This window comes from Oncorhynchus keta, chromosome 21 (genome assembly GCF_023373465.1).
Source record: "Oncorhynchus keta strain PuntledgeMale-10-30-2019 chromosome 21, Oket_V2, whole genome shotgun sequence".
In the NCBI taxonomy this organism is placed as follows: domain Eukaryota; kingdom Metazoa; phylum Chordata; class Actinopteri; order Salmoniformes; family Salmonidae; genus Oncorhynchus; species Oncorhynchus keta.
This window is the reverse complement of record NC_068441.1, coordinates 49,472,453-49,492,452: the sequence shown is the minus strand read 5'-3', so window position 1 is coordinate 49,492,452 and position 20,000 is coordinate 49,472,453. Positions and strand designations below refer to the sequence as shown.

The 20,000-nt window shown below is 46.1% G+C and overlaps 1 protein-coding gene across 50 annotated transcripts in view; it reads right to left on the bottom strand.

The window, feature by feature from the left end:
* The window catches only part of si:dkey-49n23.1 (semaphorin-3D), a 166,842-nt gene that overhangs the window by 45,159 nt on the left and 101,683 nt on the right, over positions 1 to 20,000 (bottom strand). For all 50 annotated transcript variants that reach the window (XR_008074719.1, XR_008074732.1, XR_008074737.1 and 47 more), the window contains exons 3-6: positions 7,567 to 7,727; positions 7,113 to 7,175; positions 6,697 to 6,816; positions 664 to 757 (exon numbers count right to left, since the gene is read on the bottom strand). Coding sequence is in view for 1 of the 50 variants with exons in the window: in XM_052474135.1 (XP_052330095.1) it covers positions 664 to 757; positions 6,697 to 6,816; positions 7,113 to 7,175; positions 7,567 to 7,727 (438 nt within the window). In the remaining 49 variants the exon portion in view is untranslated. The remainder of the gene's footprint in view (positions 1 to 663; positions 758 to 6,696; positions 6,817 to 7,112; positions 7,176 to 7,566; positions 7,728 to 20,000) is intronic.

Sequence of the window (20,000 nt, the reverse complement as noted above, 5' to 3'; positions counted from 1 at the left end):
ACAAGGCTAAGAGTAATTTGGGTCGGTTTCATTGTTTTGGAAAATATATATATTTACAGCTATACCCTTTTGGAAAAGATCATGTATATCAAAATGTATTATTCTGAAATATGTCTGTCACATTTATTGGACAGTATATTGTTTATATAATATATAGCCTGTGTGAATATGGAATTCAGCAAATACTTATGGATATTCAATCACATAGAGAGTTACCATAGAACTCCTAAAACGCACAGAGCAGGACGTCATTCCCAGTGGTAGCAACTAACTCTGTTGCCCCTAATTATGAACCATATGTTTTATGTACTGGGGTCTGGCGGGATTTACGTCCACTTCAAACTATGTGAGAACTAAATCATGTGGTTCTCTCCTCTAACTCCCTTCCTGGTCACACCATTTCTGAAGGCTGGAAGGGTGGATTACCGCATCGGTCACATATTGAATATTGTGTGTCACAGTCAACGTTAACAGTTCTGTAAGTCATTGTGGAGGAAATGGTCTCCTTAATGTCAATATTTTCCATATTAGCTGGATATATTACTTACCGGTGAGCCTGGTCATTCTCTTCAAATACTGAAAATATAGCACGTGTCCCTGTCAACGTTCTGTATATCACTACAAGTGTTTCGTATGTGGACATTGTATTTGTATATGACTTACCGGTGAGCCTGGCGGTGAAGGGTTCCCGTGGACTAAAGGGACATTTCCCCCGGCCAGACTCCACAGCATGGCTCTGCAGACGGAACAACGGCTCCTAGGAGACCCACAGAGAACCATAGAGATTCGATATAGTTATATTCTACTCATGTTATGTTCTATTGTCTGGGATATACTGTCTGAGATCATACAGCCAGTGGGGTTCTCATTTGATCGAGCAGACAGGAATAAATATCTCTCTGGGAAGAAGAAGAGCGGGGATATATATTTCATGATTAGCTACTCATGGTGTGGTTGTGATAACATACAGGAACTCAAGTCCTTTTGTTCACTCGATGTAGAATACCTCACAATCAAATGCCGACCGTATTACCTCCCAAGACAATTCTCTTCGGTTATAGTCTCAGCTGTGTATATTCCCCCTCAAGCCGATACCATGACGGCCCTCAAAGAACTTCACTGGACTTTATGCAAACAGGAAACAACATATCCTGGGGCCACATTTATTGTAGCAGTGGATTTTAACAAAGAATATTTGAGGAAAACACTATAGAAGTTCTATCAACACATTGACTGTAGTTCTCGCGCTGCTAAACACTCGACTACTGCTACTCCAACTTCCGGGATGCCCTCCCAGCCCTCCAGCCCTCCATTCGGCAAATCTGACCACGACTCCATTTTGCCCCTCCCTTCCTATAGGCAGAAACTCAAACAGGAAGTACCCGTGCTGAGGACTATTCAATGCTAGTCTGACCAATCGGAATCCACGCTTCAAGATTGTTTTGATCACGCGGACTGGGATATGTTCCGGGTAGCCTCTGAGAATAACATTAACGAATACACTGATACGGTAACTGAGTTTATCAGGAAATGTATAGGATATGTTGTACCTACTGTGACTATTAAAACTATTAAAAGCACTCGTGCCAAACTGAAAGCATGGTGACTGGGAATATGGCAGAATACAAACAGTGTAGATATTCCCTCCGTAAGGCAATCAAACAGGCTAAACGTCAGTATCGAGACAAAGTGGAGTCGCTCAGACACGAAACGTATGTGACAGGGTCTCCAGACAATCACGGACTACAAAGGGGAAAACCAGCCACGTCACGGACACGGACATCTTGCTTCCGGACAAGCTAAACACCTTCGCTTTGAGGATAACACAGTGCCACCGACGCAGCCTGTGGGCTCTCCTTCTCCGTGGCTAACGTGAGTAAGACATTTAAGAGTGTTTAAGCTTGCGTCCTCAGAGCATGCGCAGACCAGCTGGCTGGAGTGTTTATGGACATATTCAAACTCTCCCTATGCCAGTCTACTGTCCCCACATGCTTCAAGATGGCCACCATAGCTCCTGTGCCCAAGAAAGCAAAGGTAACTGAACTAAATGATTATTGCCCCATAGCACTCACTTCTGTCATCATGAAGTGCTTTGAGAGACTAGTCAAGGATCATATCACCTCTACCTTACCTGACACCCTAGACCCACTTCAATTTGCTTACCGCCCCAATAGCTCCACAGATGATGCAATCGCCATCACACTGCACACTGCCCTAACCCATCTGGACAAGAGGAATACCTATGCAAGACTGCTGTCCATTGACTATATTCAACACCATAGTACCCTCCAAGCTCATCATTAAGCTTGAGGCCCTGGGTCTGAACCCTGCCCAGTGCAACTGGGTCCTGGACTTTCTAACGGTCCGCCCCCAGGTGGTGAAGGTAGGAAACAACACCTCCACTTTGCTGATCCTCAACACAGGGGCCCGTGTTCAGCCCCCTCCTGTACTCCATGTTCACCAATAACTGCGTGGCCACGCATGCCTCCCACCCAATCATTAAGTTTGCAGATGACACAACAGTAGTAGGCCTGATTACTAACAAAGGCGACACGGCCTACAGGGAGGAGGTGAGGGTCCTTGGAGTGTGGTGTCAGGAAAATAACCTCACACCCAACGTCAACAAAACTAAGGAGCTGATTGTGGACTTCAGGAAACAGCAGAGGGAGCACCCCCCTAGCCACATCGACGGGACAGTAGTGGAGAAGGTAGAAAGAATCAAGATCCTCGGCGTACACATCACGGACACACTGAAATGGTTCACCCACACAGACAGTGTGGTGATGAAGGTGCAACAGCGACTCAAATTTGGTTTGGGACCTAAACCCCTCACAGAATTTTACAGATGCACAATTGAGAGCATCCAGCCGGGCTGTATCACCGCCTGGTACGGCAACTGCACCGCTGTGGAACACTAGTCACTTTAATAATGTTAACATATTTTGCATTACTTATCTCATACTGTATTCTATTCTACTGTATCTTAGTCTATGCCGCTCTGACATTGCTCGTCCATATATTCATATATTCTTTATTAATTCCATTCCTTTAGATTTGTTTGCATTGTTGTGAAACTGTTAGATATCACTGCACTGTTAGAGCTAGAAACACAAGCATTTTGAGACACCCGCAATAACATCTGCTAAACACGTGTATGTGACCAATAACATTTGATTTGATATGTGGATCGGTGCAGAGAATGATGTCACATCCACAATAGCATTAGCCTCCTCTACCACAGAGAACCATCTCAACCACCACAATGTAATAATTTCATCTCTGCAATAGCATTAGCCTCCTCTACCACAGAGAACCATCTCAACCACCACAATGTAATAATTTCATCTCTGCAATAGCATTAGCCTCCTCTACCACAGAGAACCATCTCAACCACCACAATGTAATAATTTCATCTCTGCAATAGCATTAGCCTCCTCTACCACAGAGAACCATCTCAACCACCACAATGTAATAATTTCATCTCTGCAATAGCATTAGCCTCCTCTACCACAGAGAACCATCTCAACCACCACAATGTAATAATTTCATCTCTGCAATAGCATTAGCCTCCTCTACCACAGAGAACCATCTCAACCACCACAATGTAATAATTTCATCTCTGCAATAGCATTAACCTCCTCTACCACAGAGAACCATCTCAACCACCACAATGTAATAATTTCATCTCTGCAATAGCATTAGCCTCCTCTACCACAGAGAACCATCTCAACCACCACAATGTAATAATTTCATCTCTGCAATAGCATTAACCTCATCTACTGGAACAGAGAGTTTAGTCAGAGAGATGGAACAGAGTGTTTAGTCAGAGAGATGGAACAGAGAGTTTAGTCAGAGTTTAGTCAGAGAGATGGAACAGAGTGTTTAGTCAGAGTTTAGTCAGAGAGGTGGAACAGAGTGTTTAGTCAGAGTTTAGTCAGAGAGGTGGAACAGAGTGTTTAGTCAGAGTTTAGTCAGAGAGATGGAACAGAGAGTTTAGTCAGAGTTTAGTCAGAGCGATGGAACAGAGTGTTTAGTCAGAGAGATGGAATAGAGAGTTTAGTCAGAGAGGTGGAACAGAGAGTTTAGTCAGAGAGTTTAGTCAGAGAGATGGTACAGAGTGTTTAGTCAGAGTTTAGTCAGAGCGATGGAACAGAGTGTTTAGTCAGAGAGATGGAATAGAGAGTTTAGTCAGAGAGGTGGAACAGAGAGTTTAGTCAGATAGATGGAACAGAGAGTTTAGTCAGAGAGATGGAACAGAAGTCAGAGAGATGGAATAGAGAGTTTAGTCAGAGAGGTGGAACAGAGAGTTTAGTCAGATAGATGGAGAGAGTTTAGTCAGAGCGATGGAACAGAGTGTTTAGTCAGAGAGATGGAATAGAGAGTTTAGTCAGAGAGGTGGAACAGAGAGTTTAGTCAGATAGATGGAACAGATGGAATAGAGAGTTTAGTCAGAGAGATGAGTTTAGTCAGATAGATGGAATAGAGAGTTTAGTCAGAGAGGTGGAACAGAGAGTTTAGTCAGATAGATGGAATAGAGAGTTTAGTCAGAGCGATGGAACAGAGTGTTTAGTCAGAGAGATGGAATAGAGAGTTTAGTCAGAGAGGTGGAACAGAGAGTTTAGTCAGATAGATGGAACAGAGAGTTTAGTCAGAGAGATGGAATAGAGAGTTTAGTCAGAGAGATGGAACAGAGAGTTTAGTCAGAGAGATGGAATAGAGAGTTTAGTCAGAGAGATGGAACAGAGAGTTTTGTCAGAGAGATGGAACAGAGTGTTTAGTCAGAGAGATGGAACAGAGAGTTTAGTCAGAGAGATGGAACAGAGAGTTTAGTCAGAGTTTAGTCAGAGAGATGGAACAGAGAGTTTAGTCAGAGTTTAGTCAGAGAGATGGAACAGAGAGTTTAGTCAGAGAGATGGAACAGAGAGTTTAGTCAGAGAGATGGAACAGAGAGTTTAGTCAGAGAGATGGTACACAGAGTTTAGTCAGAGAGATGGAATAGAGAGTTTAGTCAGAGTTTAGTCAGAGAGATGGAATAGAGAGTTTAGTCAGAGAGATGGTACAGAGAGTTTAGTCAGAGTTTAGTCAGAGAGATGGAATAGAGAGTTTAGTCAGAGAGATGGTACAGAGAGTTTAGTCAGAGTTTAGTCAGAGAGATGGAACAGAGAGTTTAGTCAGAGAGATGGAACAGAGAGTTTAGTCAGAGTTTAGTCAGAGAGATGGAATAGAGAGTTTAGTCAGAGAGATGGAATAGAGAGTTTAGTCAGAGAGATGGTACAGAGAGTTTAGTCAGAGTTTAGTCAGAGAGATGGAATAGAGAGTTTAGTCAGAGAGATGGTACAGAGAGTTTAGTCAGAGTTTAGTCAGAGAGATGGAACAGAGAGTTTAGTCAGAGAGATGGAACAGAGAGTTTAGTCAGAGTTTAGTCAGAGAGATGGAATAGAGAGTTTAGTCAGAGAGATGGTACAGAGAGTTTAGTCAGAGTTTAGTCAGAGAGATGGAATAGAGAGTTTAGTCAGAGAGATGGTACAGAGAGTTTAGTCAGAGTTTAGTCAGAGAGATGGAACAGAGAGTTTAGTCAGAGAGATGGAACAGAGAGTTTAGTCAGAGTTTAGTCAGAGAGATGGAACAGAGAGTTTAGTCAGAGTTTAGTCAGAGAGATGGAACAGAGAGTTTAGTCAGAGAGATGGAACAGAGAGTTTAGTCAGAGAGATGGAACAGAGAGTTTAGTCAGAGTTTAGTCAGAGAGATGGAACAGAGAGTTTAGTCAGAGAGATGGAACAGAGAGTTTTGTCAGAGAGATGGAACAGAGAGTTTAGTCAGAGAGATGGAACAGAGAGTTTAGTCAGAGAGATGGAACAGAGAGTTTAGTCAGAGAGATGGAACAGAGAGTTTAGTCAGAGAGATGGAACAGAGAGTTTAGTCAGAGAGATGGAACAGAGAGTTTAGTCAGAGAGATGGACCAGAGAGTTTAGGATTATTGACATGGGAAACATATGTTAACATTGTCAAAGCAAGTGAAGTAGATAATAAACAAACGTGTACAGACGTACACATGGGTGGTAGGCCCCGTACGCATTGTGGGTGGTAGGCCCCGTACGCATTGTGGGTGGTAGGCCCCGTACGCATTGTGGGTGGTAGGCCCCGTACGCATTGTGGGTGGTAGGCCCCGTACCCATTGTGGGTGGTAGGCCCCGTATGCATTGTGGGTGGTAGGCCCCGTATGCATTGTGGGTGGTAGGCCCCGGTGCCACAGACATACACATGCCCTCCCCTCCCCTCTCCCCTTTCCTCACCTCAGTGATGTGTCCCAGGTCTATGTAGGTGCATTGTGGGTGGTAGGCCCCGGTGCCACAGACATACACATGCCCTCCCCTCCTCTCTCTGCTTTCCTCACCTCAGTGCTGTGTCCCAGGTCTATGTAGGTGCATTGTGGGTGGTAGGCCCCGGTGCCACAGACATACACATGCCCCCACCTCCCCTCTCTCCTTTCCTCACCTCAGTGCTGTGTCCCAGGTCTATGTAGGTGCATTGTGGGTGGTAGCCCCGGTGCCACAGACATACACATGCCCTCCCCTCCCCTCTCCCCTTTCCTCACCTCAGTGATGTGTCCCAGGTCTATGTAGGTGCATTGTGGGTGGTAGGCCCCGGTGCCACAGACATACACATGCCCCCACCTCCCCTCTCCCCTTTCCTCACCTCAGTGCTGTGTCCCAGGTCTATGTAGGTGCATTGTGGGTGGTAGGCCCCGGTGCCACAGACGTACACATGGGTCTTATTGAAGGGCTGGAGGAGACGCACGTAGTTGGCGCAGTCAGTCTGAAACAATGTTAGGATTTACATTAAACATACATGACACACATCTACAGTACTGTCATAGTTAACAGAGATCAGAGGGATCAGACATCTCCCCTGGGTCTCATAATACACAACAACATGACCATCAATAAAGACGGGCCTTGTTTTAATTATACACCGTGAGGGATCCTTGGGCCTCGTCCAAATAACGTGCTCTGAGCCAGAGGACTACTAAATAAGGCCTCAGATCTTCAGAGCACCTAAACAGCATTGTGGGAAAGTTCATCCCGTGTTGTTCATCCATCTTTGTTACTTACCGACAGGTTCTTCCCTGCCAATCTGCAGTGTTCGACGTGTTCCTCCACAGCTGGCCAGTAAATCTAAAGGAGAGGAGGGGGAGGGAGGAGGGAGGGAGGGAGAGGAGGGAGGGAGGGAGGAGAGGGAGGGAGGGGGGGGGGGAGAGGAGGGGGGAGGGAGGGAGGGGAGGGAGGGAGGGAGGGAGGGAGGGAGGGAGGGAGAGGAGGGGGGAGGGAGAGGAGGGGAGGGAGGGAGGGATACAGGTGAGGCTTAAAATATGGATACGGGACGACCTTTCATCATTAATTTATGATACCCCACTCTGTGTTTAATTGAGAAGGTGGCGATCTAAGAGAACACAGTTGGGAAGGAGCCCTAGACTGATTCAAAACAGAGTCATGGTAATGCCATGGTGCTGGCCTTAACTCTACATTTACACCTAGATAGGGAGATTCACTGAGGTGCTGTCTGTACCGTGCGTGTAGGAAGAGCCAGGCTGTCCGAGTGGAGAAGGTAGATGTGGTCTCTACCCCCTACCAGGAGCCAGCCACGGTCCTCATCCAGCAGCAGGGACTGGTAACCTCCACTCACTCCTCTGTCCCAGAACACACTGGAACTGTTCATCAAACGCAAGTCTGCAGAGAGGGAGGGGCAGAGGGGGGAGGGGGGAGAGAGAGAGAGGGAGGGGGAGAGGGGGAGGGGGAGGGGGAGAGAGGGAGAGAGGGGAGAGGGAGGGGCAGAGGGGGGAGAGAGAGAGAGGAAGGGGCAGAGGGGGAGGGGGGGAGAGAGAGAGATGGAGAGAGAGGAGAGGGAGGGAGACGGGGGGTAAGGGAGAGAGAGAGATGGAGAGAGAGCGAGAGGAGAGGGAGGAGAGGGAGGGAGACAGGGGGTGAGGGAGAGAGGGAGGGGCAGAGGGGGAGAGAGAGAGAGATGGAGAGAGAGCGAGAGGAGAGGGAGGAGAGGGAGGGAACACAGGGGGTGAGGGAGAGAGGGAGGGGCATAGGGGGAGGGGGAGAGAGTGAGATGGAGAGAGAGGAGAGGGAGGGAGACAGGAGGGGTGAGGGAGAGAGAGAGATGGAGAGAGAGCGAGAGGAGAGGGAGGAGAGGGAGGGAGACAGGGGGGGCGAGGGAGAGAGGGAGGGGCAGAGGGGGGAGGGGGGAGAGAGAGAGATGGAGAGAGAGCGAGAGGAGAGGGAGGAGAGGGAGGGAGACAGGGGGGGGGAGGGAGAGAGGGAGGGGCAGAGGGGGGAGGGGGGAGAGAGTGAGATGGAGAGAGAGGAGAGGGAGGGAGACAGGGGGTGAGGGGAGAGAGAGATAGAGAGAGAGCGAGAGGAGAGGGAGGAGAGGGAGGGAGACAGGGGGGGGTGAGGGAGAGAGGGAGGGGCAGAGGGGGGAGGGGGGAGAGTGGGATGGAGAGAGAGCGAGAGGAGAGGGAGGAGAGGAAGGGAGACAGGGGGTGAGGGAGAGAGGGAGGGGCAGAGGGGGAGAGGGAGAGAGAGAGAGATGGGAGAGAGCGAGAGGAGAGGGAGGAGAGGGAGGGAGACAGGGGGTGAGGGAGAGAGTGAGGGGCCGAGGGGGAGAGGGGAGAGAGAGATGGAGAGAGAGCGAGAGGAGAGGGAGGAGAGGGAGGGAGACAGGGGGTGAGAGAGAGAGGGAGGGGCAGAGGGGGAGGGGGAGAGAGTGAGATGGAGAGAGAGCGAGAGGAGAGGGAGGAGAGGGAGGGAGACAGGGGGGTGAGGGAGAGAGGGAGGGGCAGAGGGGGAGGGGGGAGAGAGTGAGATGGAGAGAGAGCGAGAGGAGAGGGAGGAGAGGGAGGGAGACAGGGGGTGAGGGAGAGAGGGAGGGGCAGAGGGGGAGGGGGGAGAGAGAGATGGAGAGAGAGAGAGCGGGAGGAGAGGGAGGAGAGGGAGGGAGACAGGGGGTGAGGGAGAGAGGGAGGGGCAGAGGGGGAGGGGGAGAGAGAGAGAGATGGAGAGAGAGCGAGAGGAGAGGGGAGAGGGAGGGAGACAGGGGGGGTGAGGGAGGGAGAGAGGGAGAGAGAGACAGAGAGAGAGAGAGACAGAGAGAGAGGAGAGGAGAGAGAGAGAGAGAGAGAGAGAGAGAGAGAGAGAGAGAGAGAGAGAGAGAGAGAGAGAGAGAGAGAGAGAGAGAGAGAGAGAGAGAGAGAAAGGAGGGAGTTAATGTTTTGAAGTAACAGAATCAATTGAATCAGAATTGGCAGAGAGCAACTATTGGTCAAAAACAAGCACTAAAAAACTTGGACTGCATTTATCACAACCATCAGTTTGGCAAAACTACATACAATTATAACTGCTGTTTTTATTTTAGCTTTCCAAATCCAGTCTGTAGTCTGAGTACATTGACATGATGGATAAACAACATGTCAATCAAAGCTCATTCACTCAGTCAAAACAACAATGAAATCAGCCTCTTTATGAAAAACGGTCCCTGGATACTCAAGATGGAAAGTACATAGTTGCAATGTGTGTAATTCCAATAAACATAGCAACACAATCTCCCCTAAAAACACACACATGTCCGTCCAGCACGCACGGGTCGAGCAACACCAGCAGGCACTCTACAACCTATCTAGGGATCATGTGTTTAACCAGGCAGAAAATGACCTGCACAATCACAGCAAATTAACCCTGTAGCCCGGCTCTGTGCTCTCTCTCTCCTGATAAATCAGAAGAAAAGTCCTGGCTTCTCAATTTAACTCCAAAACAACTCGTATAAAGTAGATGTTTACAGTGCTATAACCCTACGTTATGTCATTGTGGTATCATTTTAAGGGTTGCAGAGAGGATGTATGGTAAGTAAACAACTGTATTTATTTCTACTTAGCCAGCACAAAGGCCCAACACTTTATCAAGACTCTAGAGACAAGCGTCTAGAGACAGGAGACAAGAGTCTAAAGTCTAGAGACAAGAGTATAGAGTCTGGAGTCTAGAAACAATAGTCTAGAGCCGAGAGTCTAGAAACAAGTCAGGAGTCTAGAGCCTAGAGTCTAGAAACAAGAGTCTAGAGCCTAGAGTCTAGAAACAAGTCAGGAGTCTAGAGACAAGAGTCTAGAGACAAGAGTCTAAAGTCTAGAGACAAGAGTCTAGAGACAAGAGTCTAAAGTCTAGAGACAAGAGTCTAGAGACAAGAGTCTAAAGTCTAGAGACAAGAGTATAGAGTATAGAGTATTGAGACAAGAGTCTAGAGACAAGAGTATAGAGTCAAAAGACAATAGTCTAGAGTCTAGAGACAAGATTCATAACTCTAACCTTCTGCTGTATAAGACAGCTTTGGAAGAAGGACGAGGACGAGGATGAGGATGAGAGAACGAGGAGGAGGACGAGGATGAGGATGAGAAAACGAGGAGGATGAGGAGGAGGAGGACAAGGATGAGGATGAGAGAACGAGGAGGAGGAGGATGAGAGAACGAGGAGGATGAGGAGGAGTATAAGGCCTCCTTGGTTCAGTTCCACTGCTGAGGTAGCTATCAACAATCAGTGTCTCATGAAATATGTTTAACAAAAATAACTGGTTTATTTACCAAGTCACCCTTTCTCCAGGTTTACGTTTCACATTTCATTTTAAAATTATAAATCATTAACATCATATTATCTGTGAACCGCTCAAATATCAAATTAAATGTTTCAGCCATAGACTAAACCTTGATTTAATGAGAAGGATGTGTAGGAAAATATTTCCGGATAAGACTGGAGATACGTGTGGAAATGGTGTCTGACCTCTCCCCACCTACATATACAGAGCCTTCGGAAAGTATTCAGACCCCTTATTCCACATTTTGTTACTTTTTGCCGTATTCTAAAATGGATAAAAGTTTTTTTTTCTCCCCCCTCATCAATCTACCAACAATATATACCCCATAATGACAAAGCGAAAACAGGTTTCTCGATTTCTTTTTGGCAAATTTATTACAAATAAAAAAACAGAAATACTTTATTTGCACAAGTAGTCAGACTCTCTGTTATGAGACTCCAAACTGAGCTCAGGTGCATCCTGTTTCCATTGATCATCCTTGAGATGTTTCGACAACGTGTTTGGAGTCCACATGTGGTAAATTCAATTGATTTGACATGATTTGGAAAGGCACACACCTGTCTATATAAGGTCCTACAGTTGACAGTGCATGTCAGAGAAAAAACCAAGCCATGAGATCGAAACGAATTGTCCGTAGAGCTCCGAGATAGGGTTGTGTCGAGGCACAGATCTGGAGAATGGTACCAACATTTTTTTTGCACCATTGAAGGTCCTCAAGATCACAGTGGCCTCCATCATTCTGAAATGCAATACGTTTGGAACCACCAACACTCCTCCTAGAGCTGGCCGCCTGGTCAAACTGAGCAATCAGGGGAAAAGGGCCTCGGTCAGAGAGGTGACCAAGAACCCAGTGGTCACTCTGACAGAGCTCCAGAATTCCTCGTGGAGACGGGAGAACCTTCCAGAAGGACAACCATCTCTTCAGTACTCCACCAATTAGGTCTTTATGGTGGAGTGATCAGACAAATCAAATATTTTTTCTTTATAATTGACACATGCGACGAATACAGTGAAATGCTGACTTACAAGCCCTTAACCAACAGGTGTAGTAGACCTTACAGTGAAATGCTACAGAGTCAATGTGGAGGCTATATACAGGGTGTTATGGTACAGAGTCAATGTGGAGGCTATATACAGGGAGTTATGGTACAGAGTCAATGTGGAGGTTATATACAGGGTGTTATGGTACAGAGTCAATGTGGAGGCTATATACAGGGTGTTATGGTACAGAGTCAATGTGGAGGCTATATACAGGGTGTTATGGTACAGAGTCAATGTGGAGGCTATATACAGGGAGTTATGGTACAGAGTCAATGTGGAGGTTATATACAGGGTGTTATGGTACAGAGTCAATGTGGAGGCTATATACAGGGTGTTATGGTACAGAGTCAATGTGGAGGTTATATACAGGGAGTTATGGTACAGAGTCAATGTGGAGGTTATATACAGGGTGTTATGGTACAGAGTCAATGTGGAGGCTATATACAGGGTGTTATGGTACAGAGTCAATGTGGAGGTTATATACAGGGTGTTATGGTACAGAGTCAATGTGGAGGCTATATACAGGGTGTTATGGTACAGAGTCAATGTGGAGGTTATATACAGGGTGTTATGGTACAGAGTCAATGTGGAGGCTATATACAGGGTGTTATGGTACAGAGTCAATGTGGAGGTTATATACAGGGTGTTATGGTACAGAGTCAATGTGGAGGCTATATACAGGGTGTTATGGTACAGAGTCAATGTGGAGGCTATATACAGGGTGTTATGGTACAGAGTCAATGTGGAGGTTATATACAGGGTGTTATGGTACAGAGTCAATGTGGAGGTTATATACAGGGTGTTATGGTACAGAGTCAATGTGGAGGCTATATACAGGGTGTTATGGTACAGAGTCAATGTGGAGGCTATATAAAGGGTGTTATGGTACAGAGTCAATGTGGAGGTTATATACAGGGTGTTATGGTACAGAGTCAATGTGGAGGTTATATACAGGGTGTTATGGTACAGAGTCAATGTGGAGGCTATATACAGGGTGTTATGGTACAGAGTCAATGTGGAGGTTATATACAGGGTGTTATGGTACAGAGTCAATGTGGAGGCTATATACAGGGTGTTATGGTACAGAGTCAATGTGGAGGCTATATACAGGGTGTTATGGTACAGAGTCAATGTGGAGGTTATATACAGGGTGTTATGGTACAGAGTCAATGTGGAGGCTATATACAGGGTGTTATGGTACAGAGTCAATGTGGAGGTTATATACAGGGTGTTATGGTACAGAGTCAATGTGGAGGTTATATACAGGGTGTTATGGTACAGAGTCAATGTGGAGGTTATATATACAGGGTGTTATGGTACAGAGTCAATGTGGAGGTTATATACAGGGTGTTATGGTACAGAGTCAATGTGGAGGCTATATACAGGGTGTTATGGTACAGAGTCAGGCTATATACAGGGTGTTATGGTACAGAGTCAATGTTATATACAGGGTGTTATGGTACAGAGTCAATGTGGAGGCTATATACAGGGTGTTATGGTACAGAGTCAATGTGGAGGTTATATACAGGGTGTTATGGTACAGAGTCAATGTGGAGGCTATATACAGGGTGTTATGGTACAGAGTCAATGTGGAGGTTATATACAGGGTGTTATGGTACAGAGTCAATGTGGAGGTTATATACAGGGTGTTATGGTACAGAGTCAATGTGGAGGCTATATACAGGGTGTTATGGTACAGAGTCAATGTGGAGGCTATATACAGGGTGTTATGGTACAGAGTCAATGTGGAGGCTATATACAGGGTGTTATGGTACAGAGTCAATGTGGAGGTTATATACAGGGTGTTACGGTACAGAGTCAATGTGGAGGTTATATACAGGGGGGTACTGGTACAGAGGCAATGTGGAGGCTATATACAGGGGGGTACCGGTACAGAGTCAATGTGGAGGTTATATACAGGGTGTTATGGTACAGAGTCAATGTGGAGGCTATATACAGGGTGTTATGGTACAGAGTCAATGTGGAGGCTATATACAGGGTGTTATGGTACAGAGTCAATGTGGAGGTTATATACAGGGTGTTATGGTACAGAGTCAATGTGGAGGCTATATACAGGGTGTTATGGTACAGAGTCAATGTGGAGGTTATATACAGGGTGTTATGGTACAGAGTCAATGTGGAGGTTATATACAGGGTGTTATGGTACAGAGTCAATGTGGAGGTTATATACAGGGTGTTATGGTACAGAGTCAATGTGGAGGTTATATACAGGGTGTTATGGTACAGAGTCAATGTGGAGGCTATATACAGGGTGTTATGGTACAGAGTCAATGTGGAGGTTATATACAGGGTGTTATGGTACAGAGTCAATGTGGAGGCTATATACAGGGTGTTATGGTACAGAGTCAATGTGGAGGTTATATACAGGGTGTCATGGTACAGAGTCAATGTGGAGGTTATATACAGGGTGTTATGGTACAGAGTCAATGTGGAGGCTATATACAGGGTGTTATGGTACAGAGTCAATGTGGAGGTTATATACAGGGTGTTATGGTACAGAGTCAATGTGGAGGTTATATACAGGGTGTTATGGTACAGAGTCAATGTGGAGGCTATATACAGGGTGTTATGGTACAGAGTCAATGTGGAGGTTATATACAGGGTGTTATGGTACAGAGTCAATGTGGAGGCTATATACAGGGTGTTATGGTACAGAGTCCATGTGGAGGTTATATACAGGGTGTTATGGTACAGAGTCAATGTGGAGGTTATATACAGGGTGTTATGGTACAGAGTCAATGTGGAGGCTATATACAGGGTGTTATGGTACAGAGTCAATGTGGAGGCTATATACAGGGTGTTATGGTACAGAGTCAATGTGGAGGCTATATACAGGGGGGTACCGGTACAGAGTCAATGTGGAGGCTATATACAGGGGGGTACTGGTACAGAGTCAACGTGGAGGCTATATACAGGGGGGTACCGGTACAGAGTCAACGTGGAGGCTATATACAGGGGGGTACCGGTACAGAGTCAATGTGGAGGCTATATACAGGGGGTACCGGTACAGAGTCAACGTGGAGGCTATATACAGGGGGGTACCGGTACAGAGTCAATGTGGAGGCTATATACAGGGGGGTACTGGTACAGAGTCAACGTGGAGGCTATATACAGGGGGGTACCGGTACAGAGTCAACGTGGAGGCTATATACAGGGGGGTACCGGTACAGAGTCAACGTGGAGGCTATATACAGGGGGGTACCGGTACAGAGTCAACGTGGAGGCTATATACAGGGGGGTACCGGTACAGAGTCAACGTGTGGGGGCACAGGTTACCGCACGGCAAGCGGTATCGAAGAGCCAAGTCTAGGTCCAAAAGACTCCTTATTAACAGCTTTTATCCCCAAGACATAAGACTGCTGAACAGTTAATCATGGCCACCCAGACCATTTCCATTGATCCCCCCTTTGTTTTTACACTGCTGCTTCTCGCTGCTTATTATCTCTGCATAGTCACTTCACCCCTACCTATATGTAGAAACTACCTCAACTAACCTGTACCCCCGCACACTGACACTATCCCCTGTATATAGCCTCCACACTGACACTATCCCCTGTATATAGCCTCCACATTGACACTGTACTGGTACCCCCTGTATATAGCCTCCACACTGACACTATCCCCTGTATATAGCCTCCACACTGACACTATCCCCTGTATATAGCCTCCACACTGACACTATCCCCTGTATATAGCCTCCACACTGACACTATCCCCTGTATATAGCCTCCACACTGACACTATCCCCTGTATATAGCCTCCACACTGACACTATCCCCTGTATATAGCCTCCACACTACACTATCCCCTGTATATAGCCTCCACACTGACACTATCCCCCTGTATATAGCCTCCACACTGACACTATCCCCTGTATGTAGCCTCATTATTGTTGTTTACTTTTTACTTTTTATTACATTTTTTATTTTAGTTTATTTATTAAATATTTTCTTAACTCTATTTCTTGAACTGCATTGTTAGTTAAGGGCTTGTAAGTCAGCATTTCACTGCAAGGTCTACCTACACCTGTTGGTTAAGGGCTTGTAAAGTCAGCATTTCACTGTAAGGTCTACTACACCTGTTGGTTAAGGGCTTGTGAGTCAGCATTTCACTGTAAGGTCTACTTCACCTGTTGGTTAAGGGCTTGTGAGTCAGCATTTCACTGTAAGGTCTACTACACCTGTTGGTTAAGGGCTTGTGAGTCAGCATTTCACTGTAAGGTCTACTACACCTGTTGGTTAAGGGCTTGTGAGTCAGCATTTCACTGTAAGGTCTACTACACCTATTGGTTAAGGGCTTGTGAGTCAGCATTTCACTGTAAGGTCTACACCTGTTTTATTCGGTGCGTGTGACAAATACAATTTGATTTGATTTGATCTGTTGGTTTTTGCTTCAGTCCCAAATGTCAGTCCTTTCTCTCTCTTTTGTTAACAGAAAGCCTCTGTGCTGCCCACTGTGCAACGTGTCTCTGGAGCTTGTTGCCACAGCCCATTGGCCCACTGGCTGCTGATGGAGATGGATGAGGATCAGAGGACAGTATAGAGTCATGAAGTGTCCTCTTCAGCCATCACAGAAGACCTCATGACAGATGTGAAAATTCCTCAGTTCCAACCCAGGGATTCCAGAACCCTTTATAATTCCAGAACTAGTGGCTCTCTGACTAAACTCTCTGTTCCATCTCTCTGACTAAACTCTGACTAAACTCTCTGCTCCATTCAGCTCTCTGTCAGAACAAAGCCTTCCTGAGCTCAATGGGGGAAAAGTTATGTTTTATCTCTCCTCTAAGTGCCACAGTCCATTTTGGACCCCCAACATCCTGTCTAGCAGTAGAGAGCACCCAAGGTGAGACAGTCCATTTTGGACCCCCAACATCCTGTCTAGCAGTAGAGAGCACCCAAGGTGAGACAGTCCATTTGGACCCTCCCAACATTCTGTCTAGCAGTAGAGAGAGCATCCAAGGTGAGACAGTCCATTTGGACCCTCCCAACATCCTGTCTAGCAGTAGAGAGAGCATCAAGGTGAGACAGTCCATTTGGACCCTCCCAACATCCTGTCTAGCAGTAGAGAGCATCCAAGGTGAGACAGTCCATTTCGACCCTCCCAACAGCCTGTCTAGCAGTAGAGAGAACCTAAGGTGAGACAGTCCATTTGGACCCCCTCCCAACATCCTGTCTAGCAGTAGAGAGCATCCAAGGTGAGACAGTCCATTTTTGACCCTCCCAACAGCCTGTCTAGCAGTAGAGAGAACCTAAGGTGAGACAGTCCATTTGGACCCTCCCAACATCCTGTCTAGCAGTAGAGAGAGCATCCAAGGTGAGACAGTCCATTTCGACCCTCCCAACAGCCTGTCTAGCAGTAGAGAGAACCTAAGGTGAGACAGTCCATTTGGACCCCCCTCCCAACATCCTGTCTAGCAGTAGAGAGCATCCAAGGTGAGACAGTCCATTTGGACCCTCCCAACATCCTGTCTAGCAGTAGAGAGCATCCAAGGTGAGACAGTCCATTTCGACCCTCCCAACAGCCTGTCTAGCAGTAGAGAGAACCTAAGGTGAGACAGTCCATTTGGACCCCCCTCCCAACATCCTGTCTAGCAGTAGAGAGAGCATCCAAGGTGAGACAGTCCATTTCGACCCTCCCAACAGCCTGTCTAGCAGTAGAGAGAACCTAAGGTGAGACAGTCCATTTGGACCCCCCAACATACTGTCTAGCAGTAGAGAGAGCATCCAAGGTGAGACAGTCCATTTGGACCCCCCAACATACTGTCTAGCAGTAGAGAGCACCCAAGGTGAGACAGTCCATTTCGACCCTCCCAACAGCCTGTCTAGCAGTAGAGAGAACCTAAGGTGAGACAGTCCATTTGGACCCCCCCCAACATCCTGTCTAGCAGTAGAGAGCACCCAAGGTGAGACAGTCCATTTGGACCCCCAACATCCTGTCTAGCAGTAGGAAGCAGCCAAGGTGAGACAGTCCATTTCGACCCTCCCAACAGCCTGTCTAGCAGTGAGAACCTAAGGTGAGACAGTCCATTTGGACTCCCCCCCAACATCCTGTCTAGCAGTAGAGAGCACCCAAGGTGAGACAGTCCATTTGGACCCCCAACATCCTGTCTAGCAGTAGGAAGCACCCAAGGTGAGACAGTCCATTTGGACCCCCAACATCCTGTCTAGCAGTAGAGAGCACCCAAGGTGAGACAGTCCATTTGGACCCCCAACATCCTGTCTAGCAGTAGGAGAGCACCCAAGGTGAGACAGTCCATTTGGACCCCCCCAACATCCTGTCTAGCAGTAGGAAGCACCCAAGGTGAGACAGTCTGACCTCAGTACTGCATAAAGCAGACGTATATCCTAGGAGGGCTGGTGAGGTCATCTCTATGAACAACTACAAATGAGTACATACGCATGCAAACAAACGCACGCAGTCACACGGTCACATTACACGGTACCTTCTAGATCAATTCTATTCACCTAAATCCACCTTGTCAAGTTACCCTGAAAATAAGAGAGACTTGGGAATTACCAAACATTGAGATTGGCCTACCTCATATATGAAAGGTTTCAAAACAGATGACCCATTCATTGTATATTTTCTCAATCTAACTGCAATATATAAATCAGGCCTTTTTTTCTTTTTTTTACAGTTCAGATCAGATCAACTAGTGAGTGACCCAGATCTGATCTCAATTACTTTACGATGTAATATCTACAGTAACTTCAAGGACATTCACATGTCTTGGAAATAGGGCTGAATAAGTCATATTTTGTGGATAACATCTCCCATACCTATGACATTTATATGATATAATTCCGTCTCTGTGTGTTATATCGACATCCTCTGTTTCCTATATGTTGCCGTGCAGAACCACTTCAAAGCATCACAACGGTTTTAGGGATCACATGAGGCTTAACTTCCACGCGATTATGTGGACTTCTTATTGAACTCTCACAGCCCATAAATTACATCTCACTGTACGTTGTGGGAATATAGTGTAGCTTATAGGTGGACCTGTGGATCTCTTCCATTTGGCGCCAACTCAACAGAAAGAATCACACCGTCTGATCTGAACAGACATAGCTAGGAAATGTGTCTCCAATTAAAAGGAAAATAAATGTCAACCATTACCAGATAAGAAAGTTCAGAGAGAGTAACAGGGCATGTTCCAAATGACACCATATGCCCTTTGAAGTGCTCTACATTACACCAAGGTCAATAGGACTCTGGTCAAAAGTACTGCAATATATTGGGAATAGGGTACCTTAGGGCTCTGGTCTAATGTAGTGCACTATATAGGGAATAGGGTTCAGTAGGGCTCTGGGCTAAAGTAGTGCACTATATAGGGAATAGGGTTCAGTAAGGCTCTGGGCTAAAGTAGTGCACTATATAGGGAATAGGATGCAATTTGGGACACTTCCACCGTCATCATCTTTTGGCTGCAGAACAGTCAATCACAGTGTTAGTATGAGGTCACATTAGTAATATGATCAAATACAGGAACAAGATGCTGAGTAGACAGTAAAATAACTTTCAGTCAGACTAAAACATTCCTATACAGACACAGCTACTATTTGGATTTCATTAGTCTATTTTGGATTATTTTGTTTGTATTTTGGAGTTGGATTATCAACAAAAAAAACTGTGGTTGACCTGTTCTTGCACAAGTCTGTTTATTTCTCCACTCTGAGAATGTATATATTTGTTGATTGATAAACTCTGATCAGTATGGACATAATGTTACTAAGTGGGCTGACGCGGCAGAAGAAGAAACTCAATCTGATCTGATTACATGTGATTGATCAGTTCCCTGGGGCAACGGCCCGGTTTGATTCTGGGCCAACGGCCCGGTTTGAGTTTGTTTCATTCTTTAGTTTGCCAAGACTCTAAGTCTCTAAAAGGCTGAAGATTTAAAGGGTCAGGGGTCGCTTGGTCAAGGGAATGTGATTACCGCTCTCTATACAGGGAATGTGATTACTGTTCTCTATACAGACACAAGAATCTCTATACAGACACAAGACTCTCTATACAGACACAAGGTTCTCTATACAGACACAAGGTTCTCTATACAGACACAAGGTTCTCTATACAGACACAAGGTTCTCTATACAGACACAAGGTTCTCTATACAGACACAAGGTTCTCTATACAGACACAAGGTTCTCTATACAGACACAAGGCTCTCTACACAGACACAAGGTTCTATATACATACACAAGACTCTCTATACAGACACAAGGTTCTCTATACAGACACAAGACTCTATACAGACACAAGGTTCTCTATACAGACACAAGGTTCTCTAT